Source organism: Manihot esculenta, chromosome 1, assembly GCF_001659605.2.
Source record: "Manihot esculenta cultivar AM560-2 chromosome 1, M.esculenta_v8, whole genome shotgun sequence".
Classification (NCBI taxonomy): Eukaryota; Viridiplantae; Streptophyta; class Magnoliopsida; order Malpighiales; family Euphorbiaceae; genus Manihot; species Manihot esculenta.
The window spans coordinates 26,473,196-26,486,205 of record NC_035161.2 but is presented as its reverse complement, the minus strand read 5'-3'; the positions used below and the strand labels follow the sequence as shown (position 1 = coordinate 26,486,205).

The 13,010-nt window shown below is 26.1% G+C and overlaps 1 protein-coding gene across 2 annotated transcripts; it reads right to left on the bottom strand.

Moving 5' to 3' along the window:
* Positions 1 to 8,691: 8,691 nt before the first annotated feature.
* On the bottom strand, positions 8,692 to 11,217 carry LOC110628020 (heat stress transcription factor B-2b). 2 transcript variants are annotated; one of them, XM_021774469.2, is made up of 3 exons: positions 10,942 to 11,217; positions 10,264 to 10,641; positions 8,692 to 10,130 (listed from the first exon to the last, which is right to left on the bottom strand). In XM_021774469.2, the coding sequence occupies exons 2-3, from the start codon at positions 10,525 to 10,527 to the stop codon at positions 9,378 to 9,380; spliced, it is 1,017 nt and encodes a 338-aa protein (XP_021630161.1). In that variant the 5' UTR covers positions 10,528 to 10,641; positions 10,942 to 11,217; the 3' UTR covers positions 8,692 to 9,377. The 2 variants fall into 2 exon arrangements, with proteins under 2 accessions (XP_021630161.1, XP_021630153.1); XM_021774461.2 differs by having other exon boundaries at positions 10,264 to 10,591.
* Positions 11,218 to 13,010: the final 1,793 nt, after the last annotated feature.

Below are 13,010 nucleotides of genomic sequence, written 5' to 3'. Positions count from 1 at the left end.
AAATTCTTGCTTATTCTCAAGCAAAAAAAATAAAAAAGAATAAATATAAGTATTAATTTCTCAGCGCCGTGATAAACAGAGTACAATTTATCTTAATAATTGTGTCAAACTTATCAAAAAATAAAATTTTAAATAATAACTAGTTAGAACCCATTCATGCATTAATATTTAACGAAATTCCAATTCCAACTTCCAAATAAATATCCATGAATAAATCATATAATATGCATCATACAACCAAAGTATAGAAATGTATTTACCAACATCTTAATCACCTCAAATCAATTTTTGTAACTCAAGTTTTTTTTTTTTCCTTTTTCAGTTAATACTTACAAATAAAGAGATAAGAGGGCTTTCACATGGGATAAAGATAAATATATGGTAAAACTAAAGTATATAAGAAAGACATTTTTTATTTATTTTGTAATATCTTCCTTGACTGATATGATATTTATCTTTTTACATTAGAATAGTAAGTTACTTTTATCTCTCTTGTTTTTTTAGAATTTAAATTTTATATATATATATATATATTTTAAAATTTAGTAGGTCCTAAAGTGAAAGAAAAATCAGGTTGGCTAAATAATAAAATTTTAAAATGGTGAACAAAGAATAACACTAATTGGATGGCTAAGATGTAATGATTAAAACAAAGAATACATATATTATTTTTCCTTAGTGTGAGCACAGATTATTTTTAATTCATGAAATATGTATAGTTTATTTATGGATACATAGCTAAATAAATAAACATATAAGTAATGGAGGTAAAGTAAAAGAAAGAGGGATACTCCCTTTAAATTATGTTTTACTCTTTATTCATCTTCATTGATCTTGAATCTTAAAAAATAATAATAATAATAATAATAATTGGCATTAAATTAAAACTTGGGTTGCCTCTCAAAAAACGCTTAATTTATAGTTTTTAGTTAGACTTCATATGTAAGTGCTTGTCAAAGAGCAGTTTTTGTCCATAGAAAGTGTCAAATGATACTACACATGGATTTTGATTTATAATGTCCTAAAAATTGATAAAATTTGCAATAATTCTGCATATAACACAAATAACAATTGGTTTTGAACAATCAACTTGAGAAAAGAATTTCAACTTTTGTTTCAGCTCTTGGAGAATATTATAAGATGATGATGATATTATTGGGAAATAAGGATCTTCCTTTGGTATATATAGTACGTTCATGAGCTCAAATTGATGGTCTCATATGTTTCTTTATCCATAATTGGTATTGTCACATCATCCTCCAATAAGCACTCTTTCTTTGTATTGATCACTACATTAGGGAGTTGTCAAAATATTCTTCTAATTATTCATCTACTTCTATTGTTACATCCTCTTTAGTTAAACACTCTTTCTCTATATTATTCATTGCACATATTTCTTCACCTATCCAATTATTATCGTTGTTAACTCATCTTTAGGAAAATACTCTATCTCCATATTCATCACTGCATTAGCGCTCAAATTGTACTTTTAAATTCTTTATAACATCTTATTGATTTTGGAGATTAAATTTAGTTTCTTCCATAAAGTTTTTTTATTTCTCCTATGAATTCTGTAGTGATAGTAGAGATTTATACAACTAATTATTCTAGCCTTAATTCCTTCTCTTTCTTAATAGTCAAATAATTGGTTTGCTTCTATTGGATGTGAGATAGATATTTACGACTCCAATCATGCAGTCACTGGTAGTCAAAATTCGTCATGTTAATTGCATGCTCATGGCTTCTTAGGTATCTACCAGCCGACGAAATTCCATTATCAACTAAATTTTTTATTTCAACATCCAATTCTGTGTAAAAGTAAGAAGTAAGAGACTTATTTGAAATATCATTATTGGAAAATTGTGCAATCAATTAATTAAATCTATCCCAAAATAACATATAGTTACCAAGTGCCGTTGAATAAAATTTGTATAAACATATTGATGGGATATAAATATTTCACAACAGAATAAGAAAATTTAATATAAAAATAATTAAAATAATAAAATAAACAGCACATATATAATTAAAGAATGAAAAAAATAAAATGTCTAAATTAATAATAAATTTATTATTTTAATTTTAATATTATTAGTCTCCGGCAACCACACTAAAAACTTGACAGGCTGACGATATCTATAAATATGTATAATCATCTTAAATAATAAAGAAAGCCTAAAGTATCTATTTATAAAAATTGAAAATTAAATATTAAAATATTTATAAATTTAATTATTATTTAAATTATCAAATACGAACGAAGATAATAAATTTAAAATAAAAAAAAATTTGAAATAAGATAGGAAAGTAAAACTAAACGCTCGGTAAAGTGTAAAATTGCTTGTAACTCTTATTAGCTGTAGTGACATTCTGGTCAATTTAGAGTTTTTATTTCAGGTTTTCGGTTTCATTTATTATTGTTTGTTTTTTGGACCCTAGAAATTTAGATCTTAAATCTTTAATTTCTTATAAGTCTCGAACCTTTTTCAAATTTTTATTTCTTTTATAGGCTAAATTTTCATCCCGACAAAAAAATAATGACTTTTCTTTATATTTTAGTTTAGTTAGTAGATTATTATTATGCCTCTTACTGATATGTGTCAAGAAAATAACATTCATTAATTTTAAAATAATTAAATACTAAGTTATTCAATTTTTAATAGAATAGTATGAGTGGAGAAATATATAAAAAATGAGTAAATATAATTTATTATTTTAATTATATTAACTAATATTTTTAAATTAGTTATTTTTTAATCTCAATACTATACCAAAGTAATTTTTATATTTTAAAATTAATCTTCAATAATAATTTTCTCTATTATTATTGTTATTGCGGCCTACTTTTTTTCAACCCATATTAAACGCATTAAAGAATAAAGGAAGAAAATAAAATGTTTACAGGTGGATATAAATTAAAATAACATATTGAATCCAGCAATTTCCAGAATAAGTTTCCAAAAGTCCCAGCATTATAGATTGCATGCTTAGCTGGCATCATATATTTAGCTAAAGCTGTAACACAGGAAAACACAATACAAAAAGACAAATCACATATGATTTTGCTTATTTTTCACTTTTTCAAGGGTCCACATATTTTGTTTTCCTCTAACAAATCTCTCTCTCTCTCTCTCTCTCTCTCTCTCTCTATATATATATATATATATATATATATATATATATATATATATATATATATAAAGTTGGCTCTGGGATGGGAAAAAAAAAAGTTTTTCCTTTTCTTTTTATTTTTTTATTAATTCACTATATATATATATTGTGCATTTAAAATAGGAGTGACCATTCGATCGGTTCGGTTCAAAACTGAATCGAACTAAATAAATTGAAAACTGAAATTTTAGTGTTTATAAAAATCGAACCGAATCGATTTTTAATTTTCATTAGTTTTAATATTATTTAGAATCTGATTTTGTTGATTTTTTATATCTGTTAATATTTGATTTTTGTAATATTATAAATATATAATTTATTCATTTGAAAAATAGAGCTAACAATTATTCTACGGCAACAAACCATTTTATAGTATCAGAGCCTTGAATACTCTAACTAGTTTTCAATTCTTATGATGTCAACCTCAGTCACAACCATTCCAATTGACTTACAAAATACTCCGATTACCATTAATGCTGCAACCTAACTCCCTCTGAAATTAACTACCATTAATTATCCCTCATGGCGTGGTTAATTCTATGCTTTTTTAATTGATTTTCTGCCGTCTACCTTCACAATTGGAGAAACCACCTCTCCTAATCCTGCTCATTTTCTTTGATTTTGCCAAGATAATTTTCTTTTTCATGCTATTTTAGCATCAGTATCTAAATCATTAGTTTAATATCACTATAATAAAAACATTTAATATCATCTAAATTATAAAATAGTCAAAATTAATTTAAATAATAAAATTAACATTTAAATTATATCTGTATTTAAAAGATTTAATATCACTATATTTTTATATATATTCTTTAAATTTTCATAACTAATTATAAATTAATTTAAATAATAAAATTATTATTCATTATCAATTACAAAATCATTAAAGACTATTGTAAATAAATATAAAAAAAAAGCTAAGAATATTATAAAAAATCTCAATATTCCCCTCTTCCCACTTTTATATATTATAGATAATCACTTATTTATGCCGTATTAATTAATAAAAATTAGACTAAAAATATTCTTGAGTTCAATATTTTTATTTTTCTTACTCTCTTAACTTTAGCAAAAAAAAAAACATACAGCCTAAAAATTGTATACACTAATAACCTTTAAAAATTAATAAAATTATTCAAAATTGTTAATTTTATTGTAATTATGTTCAAGTTAAAAACTTGAATCGGATGGAGTGTATCTTGTTAACGTATTAAGATTATATGAATTATTTTATTATATTTATATGTGACGTAAATAAATATTATCGATAAAAAAATTTAAAATTTTAAAAATTAATGTAATTCTACTCAATATCTCTAAATTTATTTATTTTTATCTCTGTTTGACTTGATGTAAAAAATCATAACTTTAACTATTTTCTATTACCACTAATTCTTATAATTTACCACTAGTTCTAATAAAAATTATAACATGTCTTATATTTATTAGTTTCTTATTTTCTAAATACATTGTTAGGTGTCCGTCATAATAAATTTTAATATATTTATTATAAAAAATTATGTCAATATAATAAAAAATAGAAATTATAGTCTTACTGTATACCGTTATGCCGTTAATATTATAAGCCATCACTTAGAGATACAAGCAAGATATTGTATTAAGAGTAGATATGATTAAAATCTAAAAAAAATTAAGAGAATAAGAGCTAAAAAAAATAAAAAGAAGTCCTATTATAGTTTCTTACGCCAAAGAGATAAAAATGAAATACAGTAATAGGATTCTAGAGATTTAGAAGTGAAAGAAATAAAATTAGGGATTTTGAGTTGAATTATAACAATTCTTAAAGTTTTAGATTAAATTGCAAATAGTTAAAAGTTTTAGATTTTTTTTATATAATACCATTTATTTTAATATTTATTTACAACAGTATTTGAAGTTAGAAATGCAATTTTGAATTGTTTAAAGCATCCTCCTCAAATTTTTAAGACAATTATATTGATAATAGAAAAATAATATTTTTGATACAAGTTTATTTCAGTCTTAATTAAATTAATTAGGATATAAAATAATTTTAATTTTAATTCAATTGAAATATATATGATATGCATAAGATGATATTGATTTTAATTCAATTTAGTTTACGTAAAATGAATCCAACTTAATTTAATCGACTCCCTTTATGATTTATATAAAATAAATTGATTTTCATTTCATTGATTCATTTTATAGTTAATATGGTATAAATTAATTTTAATTTATGATACTCGCACATACCCAATGTAAAATTATTCTAAATTTAATTAATTTTAATCATGCGTAGTAAATATAAAACTTTTATTTTAATTTAATTTAATCAGATAATATATATAAAATAAATTGATTTTAATTTAATTGACTCCCTATAACTATAAAAAGTGAACTATTATTATCAATGAACTCATTTTATGATTTACACGGTATAAATTGATATTAATTCATATTATTGATATTGTTGTTTATAAAATTATTTAATTTTAATTAAATTTACCTAACACCAAATGATTTTAATTTTAATTGAATTGAATCGATTTGAATGAAATAAAGTTATTTCATTTTAATTCAATCGATTCATTTTAAAATTGACATAATATAAATTAATTTTAATTTAAATTAATTCACTTGTAATGAAAATAATATAAATTGATATTAATTTAATTGATTTACGTGGTATAAAATAATTTTAATTTTAATTTTAATTTTAATTTTAATTTAATTTAATTATTTTATTTTATAGGAAAAAAATCATATATTATGCTATATTATAATAAATATATAATTTTATTTATATTATATTATATATAATTATTTTTTACATTATACATAAAAATAAATATTTCTTAATTATTAAAAATAATATTTTCATCCCATAACTTTTATTCATTTTGCTTTTTCATACATATTAAAAAATATAATTTTTTAATTAATTTTTCAATTATATCTATTTTAAATAAATTAAATTTTATTAAATATTAAAAATATTTTTAAAAAATTTCTTAAAAATAAAATAAAATTAAATATCGTTATAATGGTTAATTTATATATTTATATATTATTATAATTTAAAAAAATGATAATAATTTTGAGATAATTAAAAAAATTATATAAAATTATGAGGTATAGAAAATATAATTTATTGTTGATTGTGAAAAAGAAAATATGTAGTTAAAGGAGGAAAGAGAGTGCAGTATTCTGCTTCTAAAAATTATTAAAAATAAAAATAAAAGTTTATATTGGTTGAATCTTTTTATTCACAATAGATAATAGATATAGATTAACTTGATTTAATAAATTTAAATTTCACCTTCAAATCCCAAAGAGGATCTCCTTTGTTAATTGCCAGTCCGGTTTCTCGACTCTATAAAACCTAATAGGTTCGATCTTGGAGTTTTTTTTGAAAAAGAAAGAAGAAAGGGAGAGAGTGTAAATTATTAGTATATCTCTCCCATAGGTGTAATCTTTTATCTTAAATTATTTATTATTTTGAAAATTTTAAAATAATATTAATTTTTATTTTTCATATATATTTTTACTAGTTTTTAAGTTATTTAATATTAATATGTGAAATAAATATAACTGTAAAAGATATATTAGACAAATTTTTAAAAAAAAACTAAAATTATTACTTAATTTTATTAGTTTAAATATATAAATTTTAAACGAGTTCCTACATTGATACTGATTACAAAAGAAGTTCAAATACTGGGGTCCCTATTACAGCTCCAGCATTAATTGCCTTCCAACTGCCGAAATAAACAGTCTGCTCTCTCTAAATGAGATGGCAAGATATAAATGACAATAAAAGAAAAAAACACTTGTCGACTCAAACTGCTTCAAGCTACACGGAGAACATGACTCTGACAAAACCAACGAAAACAAAGCTACCTCTTAATAAAATTGAATAAGAAATAAGCAATTACCCCCCTCGTATTTATCTCAAATCATTTGAAATAGGATCAATTAGAATCTTTGTCATTTATTTGGATTAAGGCCTAATGAACCCATGAGTGTTAAACGATGATATGTAAGGTAAATCAAGTGACAAACAGGCAATGGTATAGAAAGAAAGCTACAAATTCTTAGTAACTCTCCTTTTGCATTAATCAAAGGGAAAGGAATACTTTAGATCGAAACAAATTTCAAGGAAGATTTCAGGAAATTACTCTAAAAAGAAAATTTCCAAGTGCAAAATAGAAAAGTGTGACAGAAGAAAAGGATTGGAGGAGCAAACTGAATTTCATGGAAAGTTAAAAGAGCATACGATGAAAATCAGTTGGGAAAAGTCTGGAAGGTAGGCACGTGTTCCTCAAAATATTGAACAAGGCTATATGAAAAGCACAAGCTCATAAAATAAGCTTGAAAACCATTAGACTTTCGTATAATATTAGGAACACACAGGCATCGTCAATCATAATATGAATACATAAATTCAAAATGATTTTATCTTACATTCACATATAAAATAGAGATTTTCATTATAATGAGAAACAGTAGAATATAATTAATTAGAACTATCAAAACTTATATCCAATCTCACATACACGATAAAAAATAATATTTTTTTATTTTTCTAATTTTTATTCACTTTAACTTTTTTATATATTAAAAAATATTTTTTTATTTACTTTTTAATTATATCCTTTTAAATATATTAAATTTTATTAAATATAAAATATATTTTAAAAAAGTTTAAAAAATAAAATAAAATAAAATTATAATAGTTAATTTTTATATTATTATAATTTTAAAAAAATAATAAGAATTTTAAAACAATAAAAAATTATAAAAATTAAAAAAGAAAAAAAACGAATCTTATTTATAAACTTCCAAATCATAAGAGTTCAACTTTTTTTAAATAAAAATAAAGAGTAAAATTTAAAATCTTTGAAATTTATTCAGATATACTTGTCATTAGTGTAAAATCATTTTATTTTCTCCTCTCAACATTAATTATATCATTTGAATTCTGCATTAATTTCTATTTTTTCTGTCAATTTGAATAAATCACAATTCAACTCATAAAAAAATATTTCATTCAGAATTTAATTCATATAATTAATAAAAATAATTATTAAATTAAATATTTATATTTATATATATTTTTTAATTTAATTTTTATAAATCACGATATAATTAATTAATTTAATAATTATTAAATTTTATGAAACTCACCTAAAGTATATTTTGAACGAGCTGGGATTTCGATAGGTTCATTAATTGCTGGCGTGCAGCAAATACAATTCCAAATCGTGATTCACAAAACAATTCCTTGGACGCCAAATTTTAATCAGTTGACCTTTCTCGCATTCCCATAACCATGAGGCAACTGTACAATCAAATAGAAGCCCAAATCGATAACACAAATTCTAGGCTGCGTGATCATCCAAGAAGACGTATCCTCTCAAAGCCCAAACTGGAAACCAATGCCTTTACAAGTGGACCTAAGCTTCTGTAGGTTGCCTGTTAGGCCTATGCCCACTAAATAATTAAATAAAATAAAGGGGGGAGACGCGGAAGGTGTTTGTCTTAAATGCAAATCGACTCAAAGGAAAAGTTACTTTGAAAAAGTCTACATTAAGCATCGAATACTACCAGTCACAAACCACAAGATGCTATAAACTGCATAAGAATGTTCCCCATCCGATTCCACATAAATATCTTCATCGTCTACAAGATATTTTCTACCTATCTACCTTCTGGTTAACCTGAACCACCGCATGTGCATATGCGCACGTTATGCGCAACATCGGATTTACCCAATTTTGTGTTAAAACTACTACTAGCTTCTATGATTTTTCTCAACAAGGTAGCCATTGAAGATTGACAATGCTATTTCCTCAAATTTTACTGGTCGTTTTCTCTGCATTAGAAAATCTAGACTTGCTCCTTTTCCCAACACGACGCCGTTTGAAATTTCGAAGCTCCTCGCACATTCTCGGGTTTATATTACAGTTCCACCCTCGACAGGTGGAATGTGACTTTTCAGTCTCCACAAAGGACAGACGGCGACCATTCACTTTCCGCAGAAGGTAAAACCCACTTCCAGAAGGAACCAGAATGAATTGTTTTTCAAACGACACGTGTCCTTTATCACCCAGCTCTTCTCACTCTTATCGCCATCCTTTTCTGTGGTGGCCACATATTACGTCACGAGCCACTGTTCATCTCCAAACTCCCATCAAATAATCAAAATCCAATCACAAAAATTAACCATCATTTCCCAGCTCTAGCCACGAAGGGTCGTGATGCTCACTTTGCCCAGTCTTACCATCCAACGGCTCTGATTTTACGTCGGACCCAGTCTCATTGTCCTGCGATTGTTCTTGATGCTTATTCCCTTCGTTCCCTTCTTCCTCCTCCTCATCCCTTCTCACGCGCTTAACCCCAATGGAAACTCCAAACAGCTTTGGGCTCACATCGTCTTCTGCCGCCACCGTCGCCACTACGGCCTTCGTGCCACCGCTAACAGCCACTTCGTCAGCCCGCATCACCATCTTCGTCGAAGGCATCAAATCTAAAGGCTTCCCCTCCGGCAAATTGCAATGACCTTCCAATTGACCAGAAGCGTAATTCGACATCAATGAAAATATATTATTACACAAGCCCTTCAACCGAGTTAACTCCTCGCTCAAATGCGCATTCTCTTTCCTCAGCCTCTCGTTCTCTTCTAGAAGCTCCGGTGTCGTAGTACAGCTTGTTATTTGGAGGATCGGAGTAGCAACCTGTGTCGTAGCCGGCGACGAATTCGATGAGATAACTTGCTGCTCGCCCGAATTTGCAGGGGAAACCGCACGCGCTACCGGAGGAATTGCGGCAACGGTCACCGTAGCTGCAGCTGCTGTCGTGACTCCCATCGGAGAGATTTTCCGGCGTTGAATATCACGAAGTAAACCTTTTTCTCCTCTCTTAAAGCAATCGTTCGCAAATTCCCATCTATCCGGCACTACCTTTCTAAATCCCTACGATACAGATTGAATCAAAATAGATAAACAGATGGAAATACTTGAACAGCAAGCACATCAATGAAATCCAAATACCAGTTCTTTTTAAAATCAAATGAGAGAGAAATCCTATTTAGAAAGAGAGACTCACGTAGGTGTTGAGCTGGCGAACGAAGCTAGAGAAATTGTTGTGCTTGAAGTACTTCGGGAGCAAGTCTCTGGCGAATTCAGCGGGCCGCCAGACGATGAAGGTCGATCCGTCCTCGTTCCAGGAAATCAGGTCATCGACGGAAGGATCATCAACAAGCTGATAAGTTTTTGTGAGAAACGGAGTTGGGAGAGATCTCTGAGAGTCTCCTACCCCTCCTCCAGTTGAGACTGATTCGCCGGTTTGTTCTACCGGCGATGGCATCATGCGGTTCGGTCTCAGATCCAAAACATAAAGAATAGGCAGCTATTGTGACAGATTCTTTGGCGTCCTGGGTGGAATTAATTTATCATACTCATATATCAGATTCAACAAAAACAGCTGAAAATGAAAAAATATATATATAAAAATGGAAAAACAATAAGTACCCATTTGCGTTCCAAGAAAATCTAAGAAAAGATCATTTAAAAGGAACCGAGAAAAAAGAGAACCAAATTTAACAGCTAAACTTAATTCGCAGTTGAGTTACTCGTTAAACATAACCTGAACAACCTAAAACAATAACTTCCAAAATATCGCACTTAAAATTTTTCCTCCTGTTTTTTCCAAGTTTCTCAGAAACAATATACAGAATAAGTTGGAAATAATAGGAACTCTTCAACGAAGAAAGTAATTATATACCTGAAAGAAAACAACCACGGTTCCTTTCTGCTGAAAAGAAATGGTGAGATTTTCTCAGCAAACAAACAAACAGATAGAACTACGTGTATTACTGGACTGTTAAGCCCTAGATACCACACGCCGCCGGGCCAAGGGCCAACACCGTACACAGAGGAAGCCAGCACGTTGATCTCGCAATTCACAGGAGAAAAGAGAGAAAGATAGAGAGTTAGGTTTTGTTGTTTCTAGAAGGTTCTGGTTGGAGTAGATGATAAGGCGAGGGAAAGAGAAATCGAGAGTTCGAGAAGAAAACGGAAATAAAAAGAGTTTTTTTTTTAAAAAAAAAAACAAAATTAGAAAAGGGCAAATTGATAGGACCCACACACATCGAGAAAAGTGAGGAATGCACTAAAAAGAGTTTGAATTAAGAAAACTATTTTTAAAAGAAAATTTATTTAAAATTATTATTAAAAATTTGTTTTAATATTAATATAAATACAAAATTTTAAATTCCTTGTTGATACGTTTGAAAAAAATATATTTTCCTCCACACTACTTTTACTAATATTGTTAAAAAAAAAGTGTATTTTTCAAAGAAATATATTGTTAAGTAAATTCTAATTATATTTAATATCACGTAACCCATTTTGTAAAAAAAAAAAAAAAACTTCATTGTTTTTCTAATAAAAATAATATTTTAGATTATGTCATAAGATTGTAATAAAAATATATCCAAAATATCCTTTAAGGACAATGCTGCCGTGAAAGATCTCCTAGATTATCCCTTCGTATTGTCAAATTACATGTATGGAAGAGAACATGTCTATTTGTAAGGAAGCTGCTATTGGAAAAATGGATTCTGCAACACCTATTTCGCTTGCTTCCTGTTTGGTGAAAAAAATTTTAATTTAATTAATTTTTTTACTAATTTTTTTATTTAAAATAAAATAATTATGAAATCAGCTGTGTTATTATTCCTACCGATTTGAAATGATTGTTATAATAATTTTAAACATATCATTAATATTAAAATCATTTATAGAATTTAGAGATTTTAAATTCAAATATTACTATGAATTTATTATTAAAAAACATTATCAATGCTTCATGACAACATATTACTTATCCAAAAAAACATTATTTATTCTAATAAAATCAAATCACATATTCCTTAATTTATCCAAAAGGAATAAGTGCATAACTTCCCTCCTATTTATCCAAATTTACTAAACAATTAACAGTCGGACACATTATTTATATTTAAAAGACTAAAATGTACATTTTAAAAATTTAAATTTGATACAGTTATAGTAAAAAAAATTAATTTAATTAAAGTTATTAAAATAAACTCATTATATTTTTATAATTAAACAAACAAAAATTAATATTTTAATCTTTTATTAAAAATTTTAAAAACTAAAAATAAATTTATATTCAATTTTTTCCTACTTAAAAAATTAAAATTTGAAGTCTTGCATAGCTACAGTTAAAATGAATCGTGGTAACTAATATGGAAATTAATACGATTATTCAAAATTATACAGCATGAATAAACGCAACACCTAACAATTTATGAAGTAGACCAAAATAAAAAATTTTTTGTAATCTCAAATTGTCATATATTCATTCATTTATCTTTTGATAGATATTTTTCATGCCCTAATTTAACACGAAATCTTTAATTCGCAATTTACAGTACTTTTCTTAACTCAATATTAAACAATCTAACATCGTTTATAAATTTTTCTGTGGATAAAAATTTGCAAAGATAAAGGAGAAACATTAATTGGATTGACTTAGTAATATCTTCCATATTTAAATAAACTATAAAAATTTACTAGAAACAATAATGTGTGAAATTAATTGAAAATAAAGATATCCTAAATACTTTCTTTTTTTAAGCTGTTTAATTCATATTTAGGAGAGATTTTATTTATTATTATTATTTTTTAAAATAAAATTATTAATTATATTAATAAAATTCCATCAAATAAAAAGGAATATCATCATAAACAGAGAGACAATTATACTTAATAGATTCTCTAATCAAAATATGAGCAGTTAGAGTGGTATAATGATAAATTCATCTG